Raw genomic sequence first — 22,942 nt, 5'->3', positions numbered from 1 at the left:
TTAGACCAGTGGCTGCCCTCTCTGGGCCTTGCTCCCAGCTGACAGCTACAGGCTCAGCCCCCGCCCAGCCCTGCCTGGCACCCGCTCGATCTGGCTGAGCTCCAGAGAGCGCCAGGGCAGGGCTGTCACATGCTGAGCCACGTGACTGGCAGCGGCTGGGGGCTCCATCCCACACAGAGGACAGGGGCTCTGCAGCCACTTGCCCCCACCCTAACTAGCTACATCCTCACGGGTCACCAGTGTGGGCGTGGCCCAGAAGACTTCACTGCCCTTCCAGGTAGGCACGGAGCCGGTGGGTGGGGGCTGTGATGAGCACCTCCCAGGTGCCAGGTTGGCCCAGAGGCCCCGGGGCCAGGAGCCAGGGAGACCCAGGGCACCAGGGAGACAGCAGCAGCACTGGGCCCAGGAAGGGGCATAAAGGAGGCTCCTCCCCACACCTGTTACCCTGTCCCCTGCCTGTCCACACCCACAGCAGCTTGGACATCACCCCCCCAGCATGCTGGCTTTGACAGGTATACCCAGGGTGGGCTGGGGGCAGGCAGGGACAGGCCTCTGCACAGCTGTGGCACCTGAGGGGGATCAGGACTACAGGAACCAGCAAGGTGACATGTGGCATCACGATCACTGTCCTAAGCAGAAAGGGCGGCACTCCTCCCGGGAGGCAGAGGGGACATCGGGGATGGGTGCAGCTCCAGGTCTGGAGCAGGAAACCCTGCCATGCACACCCCCAGGTTCACATCCCACCCCCTCTCTGTGCCCCTGCTTCCTCATTTGTAAAATGTTGGATCTGGGAAATGACAGGCTCTGTGACTGGGGTGACCCGTCAGGTGGTGTGGAGGGACAGGGAAACACAGGGCACTGGGAGATGGAGCAGGCACGAGGTGTGGTTCCTGAGATGGTATTTCTAGACTTCAGCCGTCTTTGGGTCTGACCTCTTTGTTTTGCAGAAGGGGAAACTGAGTCTTGGGTAAGGGAGTCATCAAGGGAAGGCAGGGAGTGGAAGATAGACTTCCTTGCTATTCTGGGCCACATAATATAACGTTCCACATGACATTTAAAAAATAATAATAATTCCCACCTCACACTGGGATTCTCAGGGTCACTGCCCTAGGCTGTCCTCCTCAGGCTGACCCCTCAGCTCAGAGCTCAGCCCTGCTGTGTGGCTCTAGCCTGCTGCCCTCTGGGTGTTGGTTCCTTCTCTGTGGTCTGGGAGGGGATATCGAGGCCCCTGAGGAGGCGGTGGTGAAATCTCGGCTTGCAGCCTCCAGCCCGCCCAGAGCCAGAGTCAGAGTCAGGCACGAGGCCAGGGCAGCTCCGCCCCAGGGGCCGGCCCTTGGACATTTCTTAAGGGCAGGGCCGCCAGGCAGAGCAGGACAGCCGGGAGGAAGGGCAGCTTGGCAGAGCCTCAGGTATGGTCTCCCGGGGAGGCTGGGGCGGTGGGGGCCAGCAGCCGGGGCGGAGTCCAGCTCAGCAGCTCCGGGTTGCAGTAGCCCAGGCTGGCCTAGCCACGGGCAGCTGCGCTCAGGCGCCGCGGTGTCCCCGCGGTGTCCCGGCTGCGCTCGTCAGCCTGCCGGCTGGGGGAGAAACCGGAAAGAGGAGAGGCAGGGCTGGGGAGTGGCAGCGGGTCCCGGGCACCCCACTGGCCAGTAGGCACCCTTCTGTTGTCTGTGCTGGGCTGCCGTGGTCTCCTCTTCCTGGGATTCTCGGACACCCTCCAAGGGAACCAAGGGACCAGCTCTGGGCCTGGCTGCCCCAGGAAGGAATGTGCGCCCCTTCCCTGCAGGGGTTCAAGTATCCTTTCCAGCACCAGCTGTTTCCTGGGCACCCGCACGCACGCCCAGTGCTGATGCAGGGATGCGGCCATGGATGACTCTGGAAAAGAGTCGTTCTTAGCAATAGACTGCCAGGGCCCAAGGAAGGAGAGGCCAGCCTGCCCCGCCCCACCTGCAGGAGGCGCTTCTCATCCCAGGAACTGTGCCCCATCCGGAGCCGAGGCTACTCAGCCTCTTTGTGGCCTGGGGCTGGGTTGGCCTAAGCCACAAGTGAGCGGTTGTGCTGGTCCCTGGTTCCCCAGGGACCCCATGGAAGGGAGGGGCTGCTGAGCTTTGCGAGACCTCATGAAAATCCAGCTTAAGGCCATCAAAAGACAAAATGACAACACATTTAGTTCTAGATCGAAATGGCTTTTATTCATGATTCACGAATCCCAGCTGCCTCCGTTCTACAAAATTGAATGAGAGCTCCCACCGGGCAATGGCAGAACAGGGGTTTCGTAAGGCAGGAAGGAGGAAACAGAAAAACAGGGAACACCCAACCACCCAACACCAGGTCATGGCAGACTGCTCTTTTCTAAGGGCTAAGGCAGAGGGGACTTCCTGATGAGGCTGGCTCCAGTGAAACTGGCCTGTTGTTTTGGGATCTATCTGCTTCCTTAAAGCTTCCGTTTGATGTGGCATTTAGCATGAGTGACTCCATTTTGGCTTGGTCCGGTCTGTTGGGGCCTAGTGCAGGAACTCAGTTCAAAACAACAGCCTCGCATCATTCTCGTTTAACGAAGCTAAACCGCAGGACGTTAGAATTGGAGACCCTATAGCACTGGGCCTGAGGGACCGCTGAGGCTGACCTAGTGATCCCCGCCTTCTGGCTGCCCTGATGGGGGTCCCCAGGCCCTCCGCCCACTATGTTCGGTCCCTCTGTCAGCACATCCCTGTCCGCAGCTGGGTCTCAGGGTGATGTCCTTGTCTCCCAACACCTGCCCTGGATAAAGGCCGCTTCAGGCCCATGCCCAGGGGTCTCCTCCCCAGCACTCCCCTAGTACCTCCGTCTTCATGGATACTGAGCACTTCCCGGGGTCCCCGCGCTTGAATGCTCCCGACAGTGGCATGGGTGGCACTGCTCCATTTTACAGATGGGAGAAGTAAGTACACGCCCCACTCACACATGCGGCTTCTGCGGTTTGAACCCGGGTCGTTGGGCGCCCAGACCATGCCATGCTGGGAGCATGCTCTTAGAAGGCCCACAGTATAGATGCGGAAAGGAAACAGGCAAAGCATGGGAGAATGGGCAGAGCGTCCCTTTCCCTGAATCCAACCCACTTGATGGGCCAGGGTGTGAGCGAGCAGGGCCTCCCTGCCCAGGGACGGTCCCTCAGCAGGGCCCTGCTGGGAGGCTGGGGGCAGGGCCTTGGGCACCATTCAACCCCCGGGATGTGTCCGCTCCATTCCTCCCCACTCTATTCCTGGAGCCTGTGGGCACTCTTGGCGAGCACCCAGGCTGGTACAGTGCCTGGCACATGGGCGCCTGAGTATTGAGACCCATGGTCTTCAGGGGAAGTGGCTGGTCCTGTCCTGGCCCCCAGGCCAGAGGAAACAGAGCTGCTGTCTTCATCACCAAATGCTGTGATGTGTGGCAACTCCCCCCACCCAGAAGCTGCAAGTCTGGGCCACATGCCCCTAGCCTGTGATGGAGGGCCACGCCAAGAGACCCTTGGGCCCGTCAGCCCCTGAACCTGAGTGGCTCAGTGTCAGGAGGCAAGAGGCGGTCTCAGACCCCCCAACCCAGCACTGCAGGGAGCAGCAGCAGTGGTGAGGAGAGGAGGAAATGGAATCCAAACAGCTCCAGACCTCCCCCTCGAAGGCACCCCTCCCACAGCCAGCCTGCCGGAGTCCCCTGGCCCTGAGTCTGATGTCCAGGCCCCAGGCCAGGGTGCCCTTTCCACCAAGGACTTGGCTGCCCGTCCCCAGGCGACTGTGAGGGAGGTGGGAGCCAGGCGGGGTAGCCTTCTGCTCCTCTGGATTTGGGTTTTCCAGTGTGAGGAGCTGGGTGGCATCAGGCAAGCTCTAGCCCTCTCTGAGCCTCCATCGCCTTCAGTGGGGTGAATAGCAGCCCCCTCACTGGGCGGCCATAGTGCTGAAATGGGTAAGGGCAGAACGGGTCTTACAGGCGACTTCCTTATGACCTCACACTGTACGAGAGGCACCGAGGGGGTGGGCTTCGCCCCCCCAGTGCCTGATTTAGAGATTCCCTATTCTGTGTGCCCACAGTGGCCGCCCAGTACCCTCGGGAGGTCACAGGCCCAGGGTTCCCCCAATCTCAGGCCAAAGGCGACCTTGTCTTCTCTGCTTGCTGGAGTCCTGCCCAGCCCCCTACCTGCTCTGGGCACTCCCTAGGGGCCTCGGTCCATAGTGAGCGACCTGTAGGGGCCATGCCAGGGCTGGTTGCCCTGTGGGGGAGATGTATCCTGCAGCCGTGGTGAGTTGGTCTCACTGTTGCTAGGAGGGTTGCTGGCTATTCCATGCAGAGCTCCCCTCCCCGCAGAGCTCCCAGCCCACAGTCCACCATTCACATTATGTGCCTTGCATTTTTGTGGTTTCTGCCGAGGCTCTTACAAAAGGCGAGAGAGGTCCAGGCGTGGAGGGTGAGGGTAGAACGGAGAAGGGCCTGGGGGGGTGCGGAGTTGGGGGAGAGAAATATTTGCAGGCTGCTTAGCAAGACACCCAGAGCTGCCGTTTGTCGAGTACTTTCTGTGGGCACGACGGCAAATGTTTTATGCAGCATGCTGTCATTCACTCCTCACAATGACACCAGGCGCCATTAGCACACCCATTTCACAGAGGAGGAAACTGAGGCAGAGAAGGTGAGTGCCTTGCCCACGGTCACACAACCGGTAAGAGGCAGAGCCCGGAGACAGATCCGATGGTGGCTCGAGAGGCACGTTCTTGGCTCCCGGTCTCAGTCCTGTTCCTGTGACGGGCCATCCCCTCCGGGGACCATGGTGCCTGTCCTGCGTGTGGGCAGCTGCCCAGCTTCTCCCAATCAGAGCAGGAGGGTGGTGGGTTCAGCCTGGCCCCCCAGTCACTCCAGCTGAGGACTGGCCTGGGGCTCCCAACCAGGCTCTCGGCAGCACACTGGTCCAGCGGGGCCATCTTGCAGGCCGGATAGGTCCCGCCCCCCAGGTAGCCACTTTACAGCCACCCGCAGCCTTGCGCTCACCGAAGCTGGGCCCTGGGCTCAGAACCGACACTGTGGTCTCATCGTCATGCCCCTAACATGAGGGGCTTTGGGCACTGGGTCTCAAATAAGTAGGCACAGAGGGGCCTGCCTCTCAGTCTAATGGGGGGAAATGAGGGGAAGTGGACAGGGTTGGGGAGGTGGGTAAAGTGTAACCAGATGTTTATCACATGGCACAACTCAGAACAGTAGGGAGCAGAGTCAAGGGACCACTGTGACAGTGGATGGGGGCATAATCTGGGTGGGCTGCCTAGAGGAAGCATCAGCCAAGCTGAGCTCTGGAGGAAAGGAACTCAGAATGGGAAGGAAGAAAGGATCCCCACGGATCCTTGGCACCAGGCTGAGGAACAAGTGCGTCAGAGTGCTCCTCCGATGAACTTCAAGTAAACAGGCAGGGCTCGGGGGAATGTCTGGGCCCCTACCCTGCCTGCCAGCCCTGGCTGACGCCAGCACGGACACAGAAACACCCTCTCCCCACGATCCTCTCCCTACTGCTGTTTTCACCTCCCAGGACCACAGCCCTGGCAGGGTTGGCAGCAGGGCCTCCAGGAGGCCTGAGATGTTCGCCCTCTCCTCCTGCGGAAGCTGAGGCACCAGGAGAGGAGGCTACTGCCCACTGGCCTGGCCTCCCTGGGCAGTGCCCCCAGGCTGGGGATTGGGGAAGGCAGAGACTTCTGAGTCTAGAGTGCTCCAAGGTGGTGCCCATGGTGGCAGTGGGTGGGACACCTCGTCTACTCATCAAGCTCCTGTTTACTCCATTCAGGCTGGCAGGACTGAGGCCGCCCCGCCTCCAGGAGGGGCATCAGGGCAGGGCAGAGGCCATGGCTTGGAGTTAATTTCTGTGCAGCAGGAAGAAGTGTGGCCCTCTGCCTGCCTATTCACTCTTGGAGATGTCCCCAAGCCCACACCCAATCCTGTGGCCACCCCCAGGTCCATGGCAGAGGGGAGTGGTGCAAAGATCTTCTTGTGTGTCTGGGAGTGTCCCCTGTTGGCGGTAGGAGGTCACAGGCAGCCCCTGTCCCCGTGGGGTCGTCTGAGTGGGTCCCTGTGTGCGTATGAGGTAGGGGTGTCTGCAAGCACCTGTGGGTGCAGGCAAGTCAGAGTGCAGGCAAGTCAGGGTGTGCAGACCCTGGGGCGGCTGGGTGGTTCCCCGTGAAGAAGGGGCAGCCCTGGCCACCCAGTTCACACTGCCCCGTCTGGCAGGATGGACCCCTTCGAGGACACGCTGCGGCGGCTGCGGGAAACCTTCCAGGCGGGGCACACGCGGTCGGCCGAGTTCCGGGCTGCACAGCTCCGGGGACTGGGCCGCTTCCTGCAGGACAACAAGCAGCTTCTGCATGACGCACTGGCCCAGGACCTGCACAAGGTGGGCTTGGGTGGGGGCATGAGAGCGTACACCGGGCAGGGGGGAATGGGGGGCAGCTGGGGCAGAGGGGGATGAAGACAGCCACGCCTCCATGAAGGGGCTCAAAGCAGCTCCTCTCCCAGGCCAGAGCCGCTCTTGCCCATTCATCCAGTATTCATGTCTATACTCATGCAGCAACTATTTATTGAGCACCTACTATGTGCCAAGTACTGTTCTAGGCTCTGGGGATACAGCAGAGGATAAAACCAAGTTCTCATGCCTATGAAGGTGACCTTCTGTCAGAGACAATAAAACAGCAAATAAATAACTGCACAGCAAGGCTGGCTCACACCTGTAATCCCAGCACTTTGGGAGGCTGGGGTGGGAGGATGACTTGAGGCCAGGAGTTCAAGACCAGCCTGGCCAACATGGCAAAACCCCATCTCTACTAAAAATATAAAAATTAGCTGGATGTGATGGTGGGCATCTATAATCCCAGCTACTCGGGACACTGAGGCATGAGAATCACTTGAACCCGGGAGGTGGAGATTACAGTGAGCCAAGATCTTGCCACTGCACTCCAGCCTGGGCAACACAGTGAGACTCCATCTCAAAAATAATAATAAAAATAGTAATTATAGGCCAGGCACCATGGCTCACACTTGTAATCCCAGCACTTTGGGAGGCCGAGGCGGGTGGATCATCTGAGGTCAGGAGTTGGAGACCAGCCTGACCAACATGGAGAAACCCCATCTCTACTAAAAACACAAAATTATCCAGGTGTGGTGGTGCATGCCTATAGTCCCAGCTAGTCGGGAGGCTGAGGCAGGAGACTCACTTGAACCCGGGAGGCAGAGGTTGCAGTGAGCCGAGATTGTGCCATTGCACTCCAGCCTGGGTAACAAGAGCGAAAGTTGTCTCAAAAATAATTTTCAAAAAATAATAATTACACATCATGTTGGGTTGAAATACATGCCCTAGAGATGGGGTGAAGGAGAGAAAGGGGCCAGGATCAGGGTGCTGTTTTATTTGTGGGGGTCAGGGAAGGTTTCTCTGAGAAGGGGGCTTTAGAGACATGAAGGGGGAGGGGAGGCTCGCCAAGGCCACTGGGGAGATGGCAGCGGGTGCAGCACATGCAAAGGCCCTGAGGCAGGAGCTGCTGGGCATTTCTGTTTGAGGAGCAACAAAGAGGCCATCGTGGCTGCGGGGGGTGAGAGAGGCAGACACAGCAAGGGCATGGGCCACACTGTGTAGGGACTCGTGGGCTGTGAGGCCTTGGGCTTCCCTCTGGGTACAGCAGGCATCTCGGCCTCTGTCTGGACCCTGGAGGCCTAGACGCTCAGCCTCTCCCAATCCCAGCAACAGCCAAGGCAGAGCCCCACGGAACACACTTGTTCAGCCCCTCACCCAGCAGAGCCATGCACCTGCCTCCCTGCCTCAGGACACCTGTCCCAGGGGCTGCCCAAGGCTCCTGCTCTCTGGACAAAATGTCCCCTGCCTTTGCCTGGAAGGCCACAGTGTCCAGACCGTCCCCCAGCCCACTGGGCTCCCTGGGGACTGACTCCCCTGCCACCACTGAGCCTCTGCCACCGACTGCCTCCAGCCTCCGTGAGACTTGACCTGACTGGTCCCTTTTCTCCCTTTGGTTCAGAGTCCGCCTCCTGCCTTCCCATCCCAGCTGCAGCAGCGGGGCCCTACGAAAGGAGCAGCAGTGCAGGACATTCAACCCTGTCCCTCCCTCTGGCCCCGGCCAGCCCGCTGTCCCCACCCTAGCAGGCAGCGTCTGCCCACATGCACCCTCTCAGTTAACCCCCGGCTGAATTTGGTTGGGCAGCTACACCCAGTGGCTCCCAGAGGAGGCTCAGAGAGAGCACATTCTTGCCCAAGGGCACACAGCCAGGAGGAGCAGAGCCGGAGTTTGAACCTGGCTCAAAATAGGCCAGTCTCCCAAAGTCAGGTCCCAGGCGACCTAGGAGGTATGGCGGGCAGGCCACCAGGCTTGTAGGGCCGGAGCACAGGCTGTGGGAAAGTTGGTGTGGAAGGCACCGTGACCCAGCCTCAAGGGCTGGGAGGAGCTGGTGGGCATGCCGTCTCTTCCCTCTTGGGGCTCAGTGGAACCTGGCCTGGCCCCTGGTTCACTGAGTGACTTCAGGCAGGGCATCTCGTTCTCTGGGCTTCGCTGGTCCTCTGACCCATCCAGCACTCCACTGGCCTGTCCTCCTCTGCCCTGACACAGGAGAGCCTGCACCCCATAACCTCAGGCGCTGCCTCAGGCAGGGAGACAGCCTGGCCCTGGCGTCCCCGTCCCTGTTCTCACCTTCACGCGGACTGACGGCTGCCTGGCTGGTCTCACCCCCCAGGGGTGCAGAGGGCAGGGCACACTGGCCAAGAGCAGGACAGCAGCCCTGTTGATTTGAGTCTCCTCACTCCTGCTTAGAAGCCTGACAGTGGCCCTGGCCCCTGGGCTGTGGGAACTGACAGCATTTACCCAGGGGTGGCTGTGCCGGTGTCCCCTGCAAGCCAATTTCCACCTGCACTTTGGGAGGCTGAGGTGGGAGGATTCCTTGAAGCCAGGAGTTCAAGACCCACCTGGGCAGCATAGCAAGACCGTGTCTCTGAAAAAAATAAAAAATTCACAATGTTTTTAAATTAAATTTTTTTTTTTTTTTTTTTTTTTTTGAGACAGAGTTTCGCTCTTGTTACCCAGGCTGGAGTGCAATGGCGCAATCTCGGCTCACCGCAACCTCCGCCTCCTGGGTTCAGGCAATTCTCCTGCCTCAGCCTCCCGAGTAGCTGGGATTACAGGCACGCACCACCATGCCCAGATAATTTTTTGTATTTTTAGTAGAGATGGGGTTTCACCATGTTGACCAGGATGGTCTCGATCTCTTGACCTTGTGATCCACCCGCCTCGGCCTCCCAAAGTGCTGGGATTACAGGCGTGAGCCACCACGCCCGGCCGATTAAAATTTTTTTAAAAGCACCCTAAGTCAGATCCATCCCTGCTCTTCCCAGGAGCCCTGGCCCCTCACCTCGCCCACTCCGCTTCCTGCTGAGCTGGATCGGGGCAAGCTCACACTCCCTGTGTGCGTATGAGGTAGGGGTGTCTGCAAGCTCACAGCCACCTCGGGGGCTTTGCAGCTGCCAGGGCCTCTGCCCACAGCATCCTGCCTCCTGGTACCCACAGCTTGCTCCTTCCTTGCCTTCAGTTCACTGCTCAAATGTCACCACCTCCTGGAGACCTGGACTGACCACTTTGTAAAAACAGCACACACACACACTCATGTGGATGAACACATGTGCACAGCTGCGCACGTCTGCAGACACCCTCCAGCAGTCTCCACCCCACCCTGCTCTGTGCTTCCCCTGGCACAGCCGCGTCCTAATGGAGCCGTCCCTGTTCTCAGCTTCACGTGGACCGACTGCACCCTGCGAGGTCGGTGTCAGGGCAGGTCTCTCTGTTTTGCACAGAGACGGCACCTCACACAGGAAGCTCATGCTGAACATGGAGTGAGTGAGTGAACGAACGAATGAATGAATGCATGAGAAATGGAAGCAGGCCCTGCCTGCAGGAGACTGTGGCCTCCTGCCGACCCTGGGAACCCTGGCCCACCCTGACCCCACCCACTTCCTGCAGTCGGCCTTCGAGTCCGAGTTGTCTGAGGTTGCCATCAGCCAGGGCGAGGTCAACCTGGCCCTCAGGAACCTCCGGGCCTGGATGAAGGACGAGCATGTGCCCAAGAGCTTGGTGAGCCAGCCAGGCTGAGGCGGGTGGGGGCTCCGGGGATATTTGCTTCCCCAGGGTAACCCCTCTGGGTGGGGGCGGCTGCTGAGGGCCGGGGTGCTGAGTACCTAATGTTCACCCCCGGCTCCCGGCCCAGGCCACACAGCTGGACTCAGCCTTCATCCGTAAGGAGCCCTTTGGTCTGGTCCTCATCATCGCGCCCTGGAACTACCCCCTGAACCTGACGCTGGTGCCCCTAGTGGGTGCCCTCGCCGCAGGTGAGAGCTAGGCTGCCCCTTCCGGCCGCCCTTCTCCCTTCGGGGCCTCAGCGCCACCCATGGGTCCCAGGAGGACATGGGAAACTGGCCCAGGTGGCAGAGAAGGACTGTCTGGTTCATGTCCCCAGGCTGTGTGGCCCTGGGCCCGTCATGTCACCTCTCTGAACCAGGTTCGCTGTCTGAAAGCGGGGGAGGCCGGCACCTGCGCTGCAGGTGTGCGGAGGCCAGGAGCGGGCTGCGCCTCCCCAGCTGTCTCCCCCCGCCGCCCTGCAGGGAACTGTGTGGTGCTGAAGCCATCGGAGATTAGCAAGAGCATAGAGAAGATTCTGGCCGAGGAGCTGCCCCGATACTTGGACCAGGTGAGCAGGGCTGCCGGGCAGATGGAGCGGGAGCAGGCAGGCCTCGAGGGTCGGTCAGACCCAAGTCCCCCACTCAATCCTGCCTCTTCTGAGTCGTAAACTTGGCCAAGTCACCGCCCCTTCAGCCTCAGTTTCCCTCTGAGGAGCAGCAAGGACAGCCTGTTGCCCAGGGGTCCTGTGTCTGCCTCTGCCTGGCCCTGGCATCAGCTCCTGCAGTGCCAGCCGGACTGCCAATGCCAGGCACTCTTGGGGAGCTCCCTGTTCCCCACTTTGCCTCCGTGCAGCCCTCCTAGATCCCTGGCTGGGTCAGGCCTGGCGGGGCAGAGGCAGGGCAGGGTCCAGTGGGGCAGACTGCTCCCTGGGCTCTCGGAGCTGGGGTCCCAGAGGGATCTTCACCTCCTGCCTTGCAGAGCTGCTTTGCCGTGGTGCTGGGCGGGCCCCAGGAGACGGGGCAGCTGCTGGAGCACAGGTTCGACTACATCTTCTTCACAGGTGAGGGTCGGGACAGGCGGGGGTCGGGGAGGACAGCCCCAGGCTCAGGGCTGGGGTCCCTAACTCTGGGAGTCCAAAAGGGAGACTGAATTCTCCTGTCTCTCTGGACCAGGCTGGGAGCAGTCCTGGACCCCCAGGACCCCTTAGGAAGAGATGGAGTCCCATGTCCAGGGCCATCCCCCCATGCCATCCACAGCCTCGGGAACCGCAGCCTCTGCCCACACCGCCCCCAGACCCTCATGCGTGACCCCACTGCCCCCAGGCCCTTAGTCACCACCCTACTGGTGCCCACAGCCCTCTCTGCAGGCAGATGAGGGACTGGGGCTCAGCATCCTGCCCAGGGTCACCTGCTGGCCGGGATGGGGCAGGCTGGAAAGTACACAGAAGCCCTGGTGAAATCCATGCCAGAGGTCGCTCTTTTTTTTTTTTTTTTTTTTTTTGAGACAGAGTCTTGCTCTGTCACCCAGGCAGTGGCACCATCTCAGCTCACTGCAACCTCCACCTCCCGGTTCAAGTGATTCTTATGCCTCAGCTTCCCAAGTAGCTGGGATTACAGGCATGTGCCACCACACCTCGCTAATTGTTTTGTATTTTTAGTAAAGACAGCGTCTCACTCTGTTGCCCAGGCTGGTCTCAAACTCTTGGCCTCAAGCAATCCTCCTGCCTTGGCCTCCTAAAGTGCTGGGATCACAGGCATGAGCCACCGCACCTGGCCTCGAGTTTTTGAGCTAATGAGGGGCAGAAGGAGCGGGAGGAAGACAGTGGTGCTGAGAGGCGAGGCTGTGCCTTGCAGGTGGAGGGAACCATGGGGAAGGGCCTGGAGGACGGACCAGCCCACCTCCTGGCAAAGGCAGAAGGAGCCCCAGGGGCAACTGCAGAGCCCAGGAAGCACTGTGCCCAGGAGGGGGCGGGGTGAGAGTAATGAAGGACAGTGGCTCCTGCCGGCTTTAATCCTTGACTACAAGGGGAAGTGCCAGGGCCATCCCCACAGCTGCAGCAGCATAGGCCCCGGGCGAGGTCTGGAGAGGAGGCCCTGCGGCCCAGACAGGGCTAGGGCAGAGAGGCTGAGTGCGCGGGGGAGGCTGCTGGGCCCCCGGAGGCCAGCACAGAGGAGAGGTGAGGCCAAGCCAGGCTGGATGTGGGGACGCCTCAGCCTGGGCCAGTCCACCTCAAGGGTCAGAAAAAAAGGGCTGGGTGGTGGCAGAACTGCCAGGTTTAGGTTTAGAGAAGCAAGACCTGAATGCCACAGACTAAGAGCTGGACCCCAGCCTTGGGTGATAAAGGATCCCCGAAGGTTCTGGAGAAGGGTTTTATGCAGCATTTTACAGCGTCCCCAGCCAGGGTTAGAAGCAGAGACGGGAGGAGCCAAGGGGCTTAGCTCAGGTGGGGGACCCTGAGGGCCAACAGCTGCCACGCACCTTTCCCCCACCGAGACTCTGCATTTAGGGCTGGTCCTGGGGAGGGATAAGCAGGCCCTGGGCTGCAGGGTGGCAGTGAGGGACAAGGAAAGGCGAGGTGAGGGATGGCACCTGCCAACTCCATCACCTCACCAGGGAGGAGCGGGGCCCTGGGCTGGGCCGTCTCACCTGGTCCAGGTCACTGAACAGCCACTCTGGTTCCCTTCCACGCCCAGGGAGCCCTCGTGTGGGCAAGATCGTCATGACTGCCGCTGCCAAGCACCTGACGCCCGTCACTCTGGAGCTGGGGGGCAAGAACCCCTGCTATGTGGACGACAACTGTGACCCCCAGATCGTGGCCAACCGCGTGGCGTGGTTCCGCTACTTCAACGCCGGCCAGACCTGCGTGGCCCCTGACTACCTCCTGTGCAGCCCTGAGATGCAGGAGAGGCTGCTGCCCGCCCTGCAGAGCACCATCACCCGTTTCTATGGCGACGACCCCCAGAGCTCCCCAAACCTGGGCCGCATCATCAACCAGAAACACTTCCAGCGGCTGCGGGCACTGCTGGGCTGCGGCCGCGTGGCCATCGGGGGCCAGAGCGACGAGCACGATCGCTACATCGGTGAGTCCTGCTGCCCCTGCCACAGCCCACATGGGCCGAGACCCCTCCTCACTGGAGGGCCCACAGCTGGGCCATGAATCTGGGCCTGCACCCGAAACCTGGCCCCACTGCCAGAGCCTGGCCTTGAGCCACAGCTCCAGTGCCACTAATCTGTCTCTGTGTTTCTGAGCCTGTGGCCCCATGAGGCCAAACTCTGGTCCCTCAGCCCTGGATTCACTGAGCTCGGACCCTGGGCTCCAGGGCCCACCGTGCTAAGATGAACTCCCATCCCACCACCCGCTGTCCTGAAAGGCCATGACCTCAGATTCTCTGAGCCCACGATCCCCAGGTTCCAAACTCCGATGGCCCCATCCTGAGTCCCCCGGTCTCCTGGGCCGTATAGCTCAGCAGCTCACGGGACACTGCGGCTCCAACATTCTTGGACGCTGTCGCCTCATGAACTCCAAGGTTCTGAGATCCCATCACTCCTGACTGTGGGACCAAGGTCGGGGGATTCTCTGGGTCCCACAGGCCCTGGGCAGGCTGGGGAAGCCCTAAGGTCTCTTCTGGGGGCTTTAGGGAGACTTTCTTCCCTAGACACTCCAAATCCTGGAGCCCTGGGAAGTCAGACCCCGAGATCCTGGCCTGGAGCCCTGGCCCTTGTCCTGTCCCCACTGCTACCCCCACCCCTGGGGGCTGTCCTGACTGTGGCCCCCGGGCTGAGCCATCTCTGGTGCCCGGCAGCCCCCACAGTGCTTGTGGACGTGCAGGAGGCGGAGCCGGTGATGCAGGAGGAGATCTTCGGGCCCATCCTGCCCATCATGAACGTGCGGGGCGTGGACGAGGCCATCGAGTTCATCAACCGGCGGGAGAAGCCCCTGGCCCTGTACGCCTTCTCCAATAGCAGCCAGGTGGGGGCGCGGCCGGGCTGGGCAGGGGCAGGAGCCCGCAGTGGGCAGTGCAAATGGTGGCAGCAGAGGGACCACCAAAGTCCAGTGGCTTCAGGACTTTGGGATGGTGGTCCTCTGGACTCTGTCTCTGCCTACTGTCCTGGAAGCAGCTGAGCATCACCCACCCCAGCCCTGCTCCTAGCCTGGGCCCCATTCTCCTAGGCCTTCAGTGGGCGGCTTCCTGGGGTCTTCTCTAGGGTCCAGCGTTTCCTCCAGGTCAGCCCTGCCTTTGTTCTTCCTTACACATCTGGGCCTGTGGCTGCATGACCCGGCTCTCAAGGTACAGGCAACACGTCGGGGATGACCTGAAGGTGCAGGTCCGAGAATAAGCCCTGATACCCGACCACTGCTCAAGCTGCAGAGGTACCCTGGGAGCCCCAAGGGCAGAGTCCTCAGATTAAAAAACACGAAGAGGTACCAGCAGTCCCCACCCACCCTCCCCAGGCCCTCAGACAGCCAATCGATTCCCTCCACTTGAACTTTTTGTTTGTTTGTTTGAGACAGCCTCACTCTATCACCCAGGCTGGAGTGCAATGGCTCAATCTTGGCTCACGGCAATCTCTGCCTCCTGGGTTCAAGCGATTCTCCTGCCTCAGCCTCCTGTGTAGCTGGGATTACAGGCATGTGCCACTATGCCTGACTAATTTTTTTTTTTTTTTTTTTTTTGAGATGGAGTCTCACTCTGTCGCCCAGGCTAGAGTGCAGTGGTGCAATCTCGGCTCATTGCAACCTCCACCTCCCGGGTTCAAGTGATTCTCCTGCCTCAGCCTCCCGAGTACGTGGGACTACTGCTGCCCTCCACCACACTTGGCTAATTTTTTCTATTTTTAGTAAAGACAGGGTTTCACCATATTGGCCAGGCTGTTCTCAAAACTCCTGACCTTGTGATCGGCCCACCTCGGCCTCCCAAAGTGCTGGGATTACAGGCGTGAGCCACCACACCCAGCCCTATTTTTTGTATTTTTAGTAGACATTGCGTTTCACCATGATGGCCAGGCTGGTCTCGAACTCCTGACCTCAGGTGATCGGCCTGCCTCGGCCTCCCAAAGTGTTGAGATTACAGGCATGAGCTACTGTGCCCGGCCACTTGAACATTTTTTTAAATAAACTTTTTATTGAGAAATACTTTTAGATTTACAGAAAAGTTGCCAAGATAGTACAGAGAGTTCCCATGTGCCTCGCATCTAATTTTTCCCATTTAACGGTGCTTAGATGGGTCAAAACTAAAAAAAGTGATGACAGGGCTGGGCATGGTGGCTTACACCTGTAATCCCGGCAGTTTGGGAGGCTGAGGTGGGAGGATTACTTGAACCCAGGAGTTTGAGACCAGCCCCAGAAATATAGCAAACTCCGGTCTCTATGAAACATTTTTAAAAATTAGCTGCACACAGTGGCACATACCTGTAGTGCCAGCTGCTCGGGAGGCCGAGGTGGGAGGATCTCCTGACCACAGAAAAAACCAAACATGACAGCAGTGCATTACTATTAACTACACTCCAGGCTTGACTTGGATTTTGCCAGTTTTTCCATTGCCGTCCCCTTTCAGCCCCAGGATCTAAGCCAGGGTCCCACCTTGCATTAAGAAGCCTCTCAGCTTGAGGAGTGCTAGACAAGTCTCCTGTAGAACATCCCCAGCCTAAGGTCATCTGGTGTATTTCACATTATTAAAGAAGGGTTACCAGTTTTAGGAGAGAATCCCACAGAGGTGAGCCTCCCTCTCACACCACATGAGGGGCACCTGAGACGCACACGTGGCTGGTCAGGGGAACCTTCACTACAGGGTCGGGGCAGGGTCTGCCAGGGTCTCCCTGGGAAGCTACTATTGTTTATTATTTGGAGGCAAGTCTCTAAGGCTACCCCACCCTCCCCAGGTGGGAGTAATTAAACTATGCTGCTCTATCATATTGTTATTATCTAGTTATTTTATACATTCTTCTCTTATTCTGTTTGTGGTTTAGTGGAATTCTGTTGTACTGCTGTCTGATATCTTTCTCTTCCTCCTTTGTGTGATTGTTTTACAGGGCCTGCAAGTTTCAGACTTTTGTGTGTATTATTACAAATATCAACTTATTTTTATGTTAAGATTCCTTTGAGCATTTCTCACAGGACTGATCTAGTTGTGATAAATTCCCCCAGCCTTTGCTTGTCGGGGAAAGGCTCTATTTCTCCTTCATCTATGAAGTGTAGTCTTAGCTGGATATAGTATTCTTGGCTAGCAGCAGTATCTACATCTATTTCCTGGAATTTTGTAAGAAAGTTTCATCTCTTGAATTGTTTATTTAGGTCAGTACAGACTCAGGAATATTCATTTGACTCCAGGGGCTGTAATCCAAGGTTGCATGGTTTGTCTGAGGCTCAGGCTTGGAAGCCCATGTTTCTGTAAGATGGTCCGGCCTCTTGGGTTGTGACCACCTCCTTCCCCTCTGGTGCTACAAGCAGCTCCAGGCTCATCTTATATTTTTCCTGCTCTAACTCCAGAAGCAGCCATTCCTCCAAGGAGCCCTGCTTCATCTGGATACTTTTACCTTTAGAAAATGCTACAGAGGTTTTTTGGCAGTGGAGTCAACTGGCTTCAGACTTTTCTGACCACTCACCACTGGTCCCAGGACACACAGTCACATCTAAGATGCAAGCCATGCACAAGGTGGCTTGCCCATACTACTCAGGACGCCCTCTGCTGCCTTCTGCTCCATCTCCTCCATCTGTTGCCACTGCCATTGTGGGTAATGCTGGTCTCATGCCATGAAGTGACGTCTGAAGCCACTGGGGGCAGTCCACTCTCCCCACATCAGACAAGCCCTGACCCAGCTGTAATCAGAGGCTCTCGGTGATTGCAACTAAATATGTTGAAGTTTTTGTGCAGCAACAATTTAGTGTCTACCAATCTTTTTTTCCTTTCAGTCTTCAAATAAGCCTACAGATTGAGGAAGAAGGTCCTTTATTAAGTCAAGCAAGGGCCAAGCTTGTTTCTAAAGTGCAAATCTGACCACATCACTATGTCTTCATGTCCCTGTGCTCCCACCACACAGCCCTTCAGCCTCCAGTCTGTCTGGGGCGCCCTCTTTGCCTGAATAACTTCTGTCCCTCCCAAACCCTCCACTCAGCAGGCACATGACACCCCTCCCCTGGGATGCCTCCCTGCTGTCCAGCACTGCACTACTGCCACTGCCACCTTCCATGTCCCCAGGCAATACTGGGTTTCCTGCCCTTACCCCCAGGCCTGAGAGTCTGTGCCCCCAGCATGGGCCACACATGAGTAGAGTCCAGGAAACATGTCCCAAGTGGAAGCCCCATAAGGGGCTCCTACACAACCCCCTGCCCCACCTGTCCCACCTGTCCCATCATGTGCCCTTCAGCTGACATGGTGGCCTCAGACCCTTTCTGAGGCAAGGCCAGCATCACAGAGTCCAGCCTGGACCAGGCTCTGGGTCCTGAGGATCCCAACGGGGCTCAAGGCAGCCTCACACACATCCTGTTCTCTCTCAGGTGGTCAAGCGGATACTGGCCCAGACCAGCAGCGGGGGCTTCTGCGGGAACGACGGCTTCATGCACATAACCCTGGCCAGCCTGCCTTTCGGAGGAGTGGGTAGGTGCCTGCTACCCTGCCCTTCTGTTACCATATGGTCAAATTGCAACAGCGTTACCTGCATACATTCCCGCCAAAAACACCCCAGCCCCACCTCAGTGTGGAGGGACAGGCAAGGAGGCCTCACCCCAGAACCTCCATCCTGCTCACCACCCCAGAGGGTCTGAGTCCAACCTGGACAGTGAGACACTGTCTCAAAAAAAGGTCTGCAGCGGAACCTTCTAGATCATCTCTGCGCATACAATTCAGTGAATTTTTTAAAAACCCACACAATTATGATCACACTGCCCACTGCGCTGCTGCTTGCTCTTCTCCCAACAACATGCCCTGGCACCTGCCCCTCAGCGGCAATGCCACCAGCGTCCTTTACCCCAGGGCGGCCACTCCTCTAACCCCATCCCCACTCTAGCACTCAGTACACTTCCCCACCCTGGGAGGCCAAATGACTGCAAATCCTCCGCCCTCCAGAACAGCCCCTGATGCCACTGCAGAGGCCTGGCCTCCGAGTCAGGAAGCCTCAGAGCTGGTCCCAGCAACACCCTGACAGGCCCTGTGGCCCAGGTGATACCTCCCCTCTCTAAGCTCACTTGTTCCTCAGTGAACACCTGCCCTGGGAAGGTGGCTGCCAGCCCTGCCACCCGTCCACACTCAGCACCAGAGTAAACGATGGCAGGGCCAGGCAAGCTGCCCCAGGTGGACCTACGCCCTTCCTGGAGGGCGGCCAGGGCCACAACAGTGCCTGTGCTGTTGTCCCAGCTTGGCTCAAGTTTGGGTGGCTGCCCCTGCCCCCGCCTTGCTGCCTCCCCAGCACCAGCTGCAGCTTCCTCAACCTGTTCCTCTGCCCTGGAGCAGAGTCAGGCCCTCTGTGAGCACATCTGACCCTGCTGCTCCCTCAGTAAAGCCTCCCCCAGCTCCCAGGCCCTAGACCTTCCCGGTGGCCACGGCCCCACCCTGGCTTTCCCACCTGCTTCTCCGGAAGCCTGAACTCTGCTCAGGTCCCTAAAACACTGTGTGACACTCACCTCTGAGGCTCCCCAAGCCTGGGTCCCTCTTGCCCTCACCCACCCTCTTCCTCCCATTCCTGGGGCTCACTCACTGCAGGAAGCCCCCCAGCCAACCCCACTCTGTGCAGGCTGTGCCCTGGACACACTGGCCTGGGGCCTCGTCTGCCTCCCGACCTAGACGCTGAGGACAGCTCACTGCACACAGCACCTACTGGGTCCAGGGGTCTCAACACCCCCTCAATCCCCACCACAACCCTAGGAGGGAGATGCCCTTGTCACCCCATGGCAGAGGAGACCAAGGCACGGTGACACGGCTTGTTTGTAGCAGGGCCAGGATTTAACCCCAGGCAGTCTGACTATGGAATCCATGCCCTTGACCACCGTCTGCCTATCATGCCCTGGCACCTGGTGTCCCCAAGGCTTACTGGGCTAGTGCCAAGCTCGGGGCTAAGCCCTTTATCCACAGTGCCTCATGATCAGCCCGCTGGACAGATGGGGAAACTGAGGCTCAGAGGAGTGAAGTAGCCCGCCTAGGCCCCACTGTCTGTGACTGGCAGAGCCCAGGTCTGACACCCTGAGGGCCTGACCACCTGTGTTCTGCGCCACCATCCAGGTGCCAGCGGGATAGGCCGGTACCACGGCAAGTTCTCCTTCGACACCTTCTCCCACCATCGTGCCTGCCTCCTGCGCAGCCCGGGGATGGAGAAGCTCAACGCCATCCGCTACCCGCCCCACTCACCGCGCCACCTGAGGAAGCTGGTGGTGGCCATGGAGGCCCGAGACTGCAGCTGCACGCTGCTCTGAGCCCCTCTCCAGGCCCAGGCCAAAGACCACCATGACCGCTGTCACCTGCAGCTGGTGGAGACAGGGCCTGGGCTCCAGGTCTCTGAGGAGAAAAAAGATTGCCAAGGCTCCAGGCGCTCCTCAGAGCAGCGCCTGCCTCCTCCCTCCTGGGGCTTCCCTCTCCTCGTCTCAGCCTCCTACCTCAGCTGCCCTCTACTAGGAGAGCCATGGGAAACAGCGTAGTGACCGACTCCTGTCCCTGCGCCAGCCACCTATGTCCAGAAGAGGATAGGCATGGCGCCTCTGGGCCACCACCATCCTGTGGAGTGGGCGGCCTAGGGGCCCTGGCATCTGATTCAGGCCACACTATGGAATCAGTATGTCCAAGGCCATCCCTACCCTCTCTGAACCTGTTTCCCCATCTATTCAGTAGAGAGGTTTCATAATTGATACCTCCTGGCTGGGCATGGTGGCTCACACCTGTAATCCCAGCACTTTGGGGGGCTGAGGCAGGCGGATCACCTGAGGTCAGGGGTTCGAGACCAGCCTGGCCAACATGACAAAATCCCATCTCTACTAAAAATACAAAAATTAGCCAGGCATGGTGGTATATGCCTGTAGTCCCAGCTACTTCAGCAAGCTGAGGCAGGGGAATTGCTTGAACCCGGGAGGTGGAGGTTGTAGTGAGCTGAGATCGCATCACTGCACTCCAGCCTGGGTGACAGAGTGAGACTCCGTCTAAAAAAAAAAAAAATACCTCCCGGGTTTTTGCAAGGATTAAATGAGGGATTGCTGAGACGGGGCTCCAGATGTCCTGTCTTTTCTCGGTGGGGTGGCACGGAGCAGGGCAGCCTCTCTCTTTTCTCCAGCCAGGTGAGGCTGTGGTTATGAGGTAAGGTCTCCCTTTCCTCCAGCCCATGCCAGAGGGGCTCGGAACTCTTCATTCTCACCACGTCCACTGCAGCTCATGCTCTTCCCCATCCTGCTCATCCTCCTGGGTCCCTTCCACTCAGCCAAAGCAGAACGCAGGGTTTCCTGCCTGACACCCTTTCTCATCCCCCCAGGTCCCACTTTTGAACAAGTTGATGAGTCTGAAACTGGCCCAATTTCCTAACAAGCTGGATGCTTCAGAAACCTACATTTGGACAATGAGAGGCAGCTCCTGCAGCCTTCGGGCCACCTCCTCTTCCTTGCCTCCGGATTTCTTTTCAGACTGACTTTATCAACCTTCAACTTTAGTAGGGGAGGGGGACAGGGATGAACCTGAGTTTCACCTCTCCGGCTGATGTCATCTGAATAAGGCGTTCTGCCCTGGCAATACTTACATCTTGGTGATTTGCTTTCTGTGCAGCTAGGAACAGAACCCTGAACCAAGCCCCTGGTGTTGGGTGACAATTCCGTAATGCTGCAGGACTTCCCCAATCCATGCAGGAATCACCAGGTGCAGGGCCAGGGTCAGGTTCTGGCCACCATCCCGAGACCTCCCTTCTCTACAGGACCAGCCCCAGCCCCTCTCCTCGGAGCACCTGCTGACCAGTCCAAAGCCCTCTCCACTCCTCAGCCTGATCCCCGCCACCCCAGGGTTTCCCTGTGGCCCACAAGTCCTTTGGAGGCTCAGCCATCCACATGCAAGTCCTGAGCCACTGCCTCCTCTGCACACACTCAACCTGCCCTTGTCCTAGTCCTGTCTACTGTGTGTGTCCTCCCTCTACATGGACGCCGGACGTGCCCTCCATTGCCTTCTCTTCCTGGCCTGCCCACCCTCAACTCAGATCCTCTCAACCCACACAAACAGGCAGCCGCGGGGCCTCCGCAGGTCCCTCTACCACAGCATTCCCGGGAGGGCCGGGCGCGGTGGCTCACGCCTGTAATCCCAGCACTTTGGGAGGCTGACGCAGGAGGATCGCCTGAGTCCAGGAGTTCCAGACCAGCCTGGGCAACATGTCGAGACTCCGTCTCTACAAAAAAATGCAAAAATTAGCCGGGCCTGGCGGTGGCGGGGCCCTGAGGTCCCAGCTGCTCGCGAGGCTGAGATGGGAGGTAGAGGTTGCAGTGAGCAGAGATCGCATTCCAGCCTGCGCCACAGTGCCAGACCCTGTCTCAAAAAAAAAAAGAATTCGCGGGAAGGAAACACATGCTGGTTGAGGGACTGGGCTCCTGAGTCAAACGGACCAGGTGGATCAAACTGCCGCACCCCGCAGCTCTATGGCCCGGGAACTTTACTGAATACTCCCGTGCCTCAGTTTGCCGTCTTAACGTGATAACTCAGTACTGTAGTTTCTCCACACAGAGCTGCTGTGAGGGTTAATGGAGGCCGCGTGGGTAGAGCATCTCATCGCCATTACCATCAACACACGAACCCACACCCCCAATCCGGACCCGGTGGGCCCACCCTCTCCGCCCAGGGCGACCAATGCGGCTTTCTAAACCACGCCCCGGATGTCCCGCCTCCCACACCTCGGAAGTCTTCTTTTATTGGCCTCTCCAAACCAACATGGCGGCGCCCTGCACTCTTCAAGCGCCCGCTGGCCTCCTAGCCAATCAAAAGAAGGATGTTTCTAAATCCCGCCTCTTTCGGCAGCCTTACTGGCCAATCAGGCCACACCATAGAGCATCAATACAAAAAAGGGGAATCCGGTCGGCCCAATGGCAGCGTGTTAGAGTATAGGCTCCGCCTCCCGGTTGACTGCTCTGCTCGGCCCGGCAAGGCAAGTAGCGGCGGCGCTTCAAGGTGGGTGTTCACGACTTGGCCGCGAAGTCCCGGCCTGGGCAGCGTGGCGTCCGGGGCGAGTGCGGTGTTACCGTTGGCGCTGCCAGCTCTGCGCCTGGGCTTCCCCTCGGCCCACTTAGGACCCGCGGCCTCCATGCCCTTCGGGTGCAGCGGGGAGCCGGCCCTCAGGGCGCATGCGCCAGCCGCTTGGCAGCACTAACCTCTGTGGGGTCGGAGAACATGGGGAAGGTCGGGGAAGGTGCTGGGTTGGGTCCCTAGAACTGCAGTCAGTGGTCCAAAGGAGCGGGCCTGCTAGGGGTCACAGGTCATGGGAGGAGCACTTTCGAGCTCCGGCTAAGTGCCGGGCTCGGTTCTGGCGTGCCCTTGGCACGTACCGGCTCCCCTAATTCCCAAGACCACCCTCGCCCAACCCACTTCATAGGTGAGAAGGCGGAGGCCGGGGCACGTCACCTGCCCAAGGTCACGTGGCAGGCTAGGGCACAGTTCCAGGAGGGCCTTGAAGCTGGAGAAAAGACTGTGGTACTGAGGACTGTGCAGACCTTGAAGGGTTTCCAGCAGGGCAGGGCTGAGTTCCAGTCCACCGCCCGCCTCCTAATCGTGTGACTTCCAACGAGCCACTTTTTTTTCTTTTCTTTTTTCTTTCTTTCTTTCTTTTTTTTTTTTTTTTTTTTTTTTTTTTTT

At 58.8% G+C, this 22,942-nt stretch overlaps 2 protein-coding genes and 1 long non-coding RNA gene across 11 annotated transcripts in view; all 3 read left to right on the top strand.

Moving 5' to 3' along the window:
- Window positions 1–127: 127 nt before the first annotated feature.
- Window positions 128–20,854, top strand: ALDH3B1 (aldehyde dehydrogenase 3 family member B1). Of its 7 annotated transcripts, XM_037741526.1 has the most exons (11): window positions 1,329–1,409; window positions 4,555–4,666; window positions 6,214–6,376; window positions 9,993–10,103; window positions 10,237–10,357; window positions 10,631–10,716; window positions 11,127–11,208; window positions 12,842–13,228; window positions 13,952–14,118; window positions 17,644–17,743; window positions 19,361–20,854. In XM_037741526.1, the coding sequence occupies exons 3-11, from the start codon at window positions 6,215–6,217 to the stop codon at window positions 19,549–19,551; spliced, it is 1,407 nt and encodes a 468-aa protein (XP_037597454.1). In that variant the 5' UTR covers window positions 1,329–1,409; window positions 4,555–4,666; window position 6,214; the 3' UTR covers window positions 19,552–20,854. The 7 variants fall into 7 exon arrangements, with proteins under 7 accessions (XP_017392451.1, XP_037597457.1, XP_037597458.1 ...); XM_017536962.2 differs by lacking the exons at window positions 1,329–1,409; window positions 4,555–4,666 and adding an exon at window positions 128–277; XM_017536961.2 differs by lacking the exon at window positions 4,555–4,666 and having other exon boundaries at window positions 1,314–1,409.
- On the top strand, window positions 15,289–17,026 carry LOC108310177. The gene is made up of 2 exons (XR_001827657.2): window positions 15,289–15,450; window positions 15,588–17,026. It is a non-coding gene; the product is annotated as an uncharacterized LOC108310177 (long non-coding RNA).
- A 1,260-nt stretch (window positions 20,855–22,114) lies between the features above and the next one.
- NDUFS8 (NADH:ubiquinone oxidoreductase core subunit S8) overlaps window positions 22,115–22,942 on the top strand; it is a 5,314-nt gene continuing 4,486 nt past the window's right edge. The window contains exon 1 of one of the 3 annotated variants that reach the window (XM_017536965.2): window positions 22,115–22,261. The gene's annotated coding sequence lies outside the window, so the exon portion shown is untranslated. Of the gene's footprint in view, window positions 22,262–22,302; window positions 22,406–22,466; window positions 22,683–22,942 lie in introns of those variants that run through there. The other 2 variants (XM_017536968.2, XM_017536967.2) reach the window with 2 other exon arrangements.

This window comes from Cebus imitator, unplaced genomic scaffold, assembly GCF_001604975.1.
Source record: "Cebus imitator isolate Cc_AM_T3 unplaced genomic scaffold, Cebus_imitator-1.0 Scaffold102, whole genome shotgun sequence".
Classification (NCBI taxonomy): Eukaryota; Metazoa; Chordata; class Mammalia; order Primates; family Cebidae; genus Cebus; species Cebus imitator.
Note: the sequence above shows the minus strand (reverse complement) of the source record. Positions and strands in the feature narration are given on the sequence as shown.